This window comes from Nestor notabilis, unplaced genomic scaffold, assembly GCF_000696875.1.
Source record: "Nestor notabilis isolate BGI_N333 unplaced genomic scaffold, ASM69687v1 scaffold2335, whole genome shotgun sequence".
NCBI lineage: Eukaryota > Metazoa > Chordata > Aves > Psittaciformes > Psittacidae > Nestor > Nestor notabilis.
Genome location: NW_009929716.1, coordinates 32,242 through 34,521, shown reverse-complemented (window position 1 = coordinate 34,521; position 2,280 = coordinate 32,242). Strand labels below are relative to the sequence as shown.

The 2,280-nt window shown below is 55.8% G+C and overlaps 1 protein-coding gene across 1 annotated transcript in view; it reads right to left on the bottom strand.

Moving 5' to 3' along the window:
• Nucleotides 1–2,280, bottom strand: part of MYRF (myelin regulatory factor) — a gene marked incomplete at its 5' end in the record, with an annotated part of 33,497 nt that overhangs the window by 24,373 nt on the left and 6,844 nt on the right. Inside the window, one exon of the mRNA XM_010015111.1 lies at nucleotides 214–526. Coding sequence (XP_010013413.1) covers nucleotides 214–526 — 313 coding nt within the window. The remainder of the gene's footprint in view (nucleotides 1–213; nucleotides 527–2,280) is intronic.

Here is a 2,280-nt window from a genome sequence, read left to right as displayed (position 1 = left end):
CCCCCCCCCCCCCCCTCCAAGCCATGCCCATGCCCCACGCTTTAGGCCATCTCCACCTCAGTGCCTCCCCAGAACCAGGGCAAGCTCCTTAACTTGGAGTCAAACCCAGTCATTCTGCTCATACATCTCCAGGCCTCCAACAGCTCCTTCATCCTCCCCATTCCCCAAACCACACCAACAGCTCTGATAAGCCCCAGTGCCCCAAGTTCTTACTCTGCTCCGTGTTGCTGGAGAAGCTGGTGCAGCATCTGCGACTGCTGGGCATGGTGGAGGTCAGGAGGGGCCATACCCTGCCCGATGCCATACGGTGGCAGCAGGGGCTCAGCCTTCATGTACATGTCCCGCTGCAGGCTGGGGTAGTGCGGGGTGTGCTGCTGCTGGTGGGGGTGAGGAGGAGGAGGTGGAGGACCTGGGAGGTGGGGGGGTGGTGGTGGTGGAGGAGGAGGAGGAGGAGGATGCTCCAGGCGAGAAGGGGGAGTCATGTGGCACATGTTTTCGGGGGTCATGGTCCGGAGGAGGTGAGGATCTTGAAAGAGAGAAAGAGTCAGAGGTGTTAGAGAAGCACGCAGGGACACGCACTGAGTCCTAAGCCCAGGTCCAGCACAGACACAGCACTCCTCTGCCCCTGAACCATCCTGGTTATCTCTGAGGCCAGGTCAGATGGGGCTTGGGGCAACCTGCTCTTAAGGTGTCCCTGTCCATGGCAGGGGCTGGAACTCGATGAGCTTTTTAAGCTCCCTTCCAACACAAACCATTCCATGATCTTCATGAATCCCTATCTCCCTGCCTCTTCTGCCTAGTGTCAGCATGGCCATGTGCCCTCCTCCACCCCATGTGCCCTGCAGGGATTCCCTTCTCATGCCAGCAGCCTTGGCTGTCAGCCTCAGACACAGGCTGTCCCAGTGGTATCTACAGAGTGGGGACACTGCAGGCTCCTGGCTGGCTGATAAAGGGACATCAACACTGTGAAACCAGTTGTACCACACACCTTCTGAGGAGAGGTGAGACTGGAAGGGGTCAGCACAAAGGAAGCAGGCAGGGCCCAGCATCTTGAAGCTCAAAGGACCAAAACCCAAAGGGCAACAGGGAAGATGCCCACAAACATTGTTGATATTTGCTAACCCCAGGTATCTGGTGTGGATGCTCTGCAGTGGAAGGATGTCTTTAGGGAGCTTTTGTGTTAGCTTTGTATTTCCCTTCAAGCACAAAGTCCATCAACCACAGTATTCTTGTAGCACCAAGGAACTACACGGACCATTAAAGCTCAACTGGGCGCAAAGGATCCAAGAGTCAGGAACGGGGTCTGAAGCCTGTGCCTGGAAACACAGAGCTGCTGAGAAAGCACCTGAACATGGCCTGATTTTACTGATTCTGGGCACGGCAAAGACAACACACTTCATGGTGCCAGAGCTCCTCAAAGCCGTGCACCACAGCACCCTGCCAAGAAACCAGACTCTCACCCATTGACAGAGCTTTGAGAAGCCAAAGGTGGGCTTCATCCCACCCAGCACCGCTCAGCTCAGAGCTCGGGGCCCCAGCTCCGTGCGTTGCCTGGTGTCCTCTATAGTCATAGAATCAGACCCAGTCATTCCATGGGTCACAGCATCACAGAATGGTTTTTGTTGGAAGGGACCTTAAAGCTCCTCCAGTTCCAACCCCTGCCCCGGGCAGGGACACCTTCCACTAGAGCAGGTTGCTCCAAGCCCCTGTGTCCAACCTGGCCTTGAACACTGCCAGGGATGGGGCAGCCACAGCTTCTCTGGGCACCCTGTGCCAGCGCCTCAGCACCCTCACAGGGCAGATTTCAATACCACTCCCAAAGCTTGAGCTTGGTGAGGAGATTGACATCATGGACCTTTTAACATCACCAAAACCATCAGCTAACCTCAGTTACGCTCCTGAGGCCTCCTCAGAATCCAGAGCACCACAAAGCACGCTCAGGTTGGGTCAAAACCTGCTGGAAACCCATCACTTAAGGAGAACTGGAATTAAAAGGCCCAGGGAGTGACAAAAGTGCAGCCCGAGGCTCAGACCAGGAGCTCTCTGATGGAAAACACGCAACCTGGTCCCCAACCATCAGCTAACCTCAGTTACGCTCCTGAGGCCTCCTCAGAATCCAGAGCACCACAAAGCACGCTCAGGTTGGGTCAAAACCTGCTGGAAACCCATCACTTAAGGAGAACTGGAATTAAAAGGCCCAGGGAGTGACAAAAGTGCAGCCCGAGGCTCAGACCAGGAGCTCTCTGATGGAAAACACGCAACCTGGTCCCCAGCCCCACA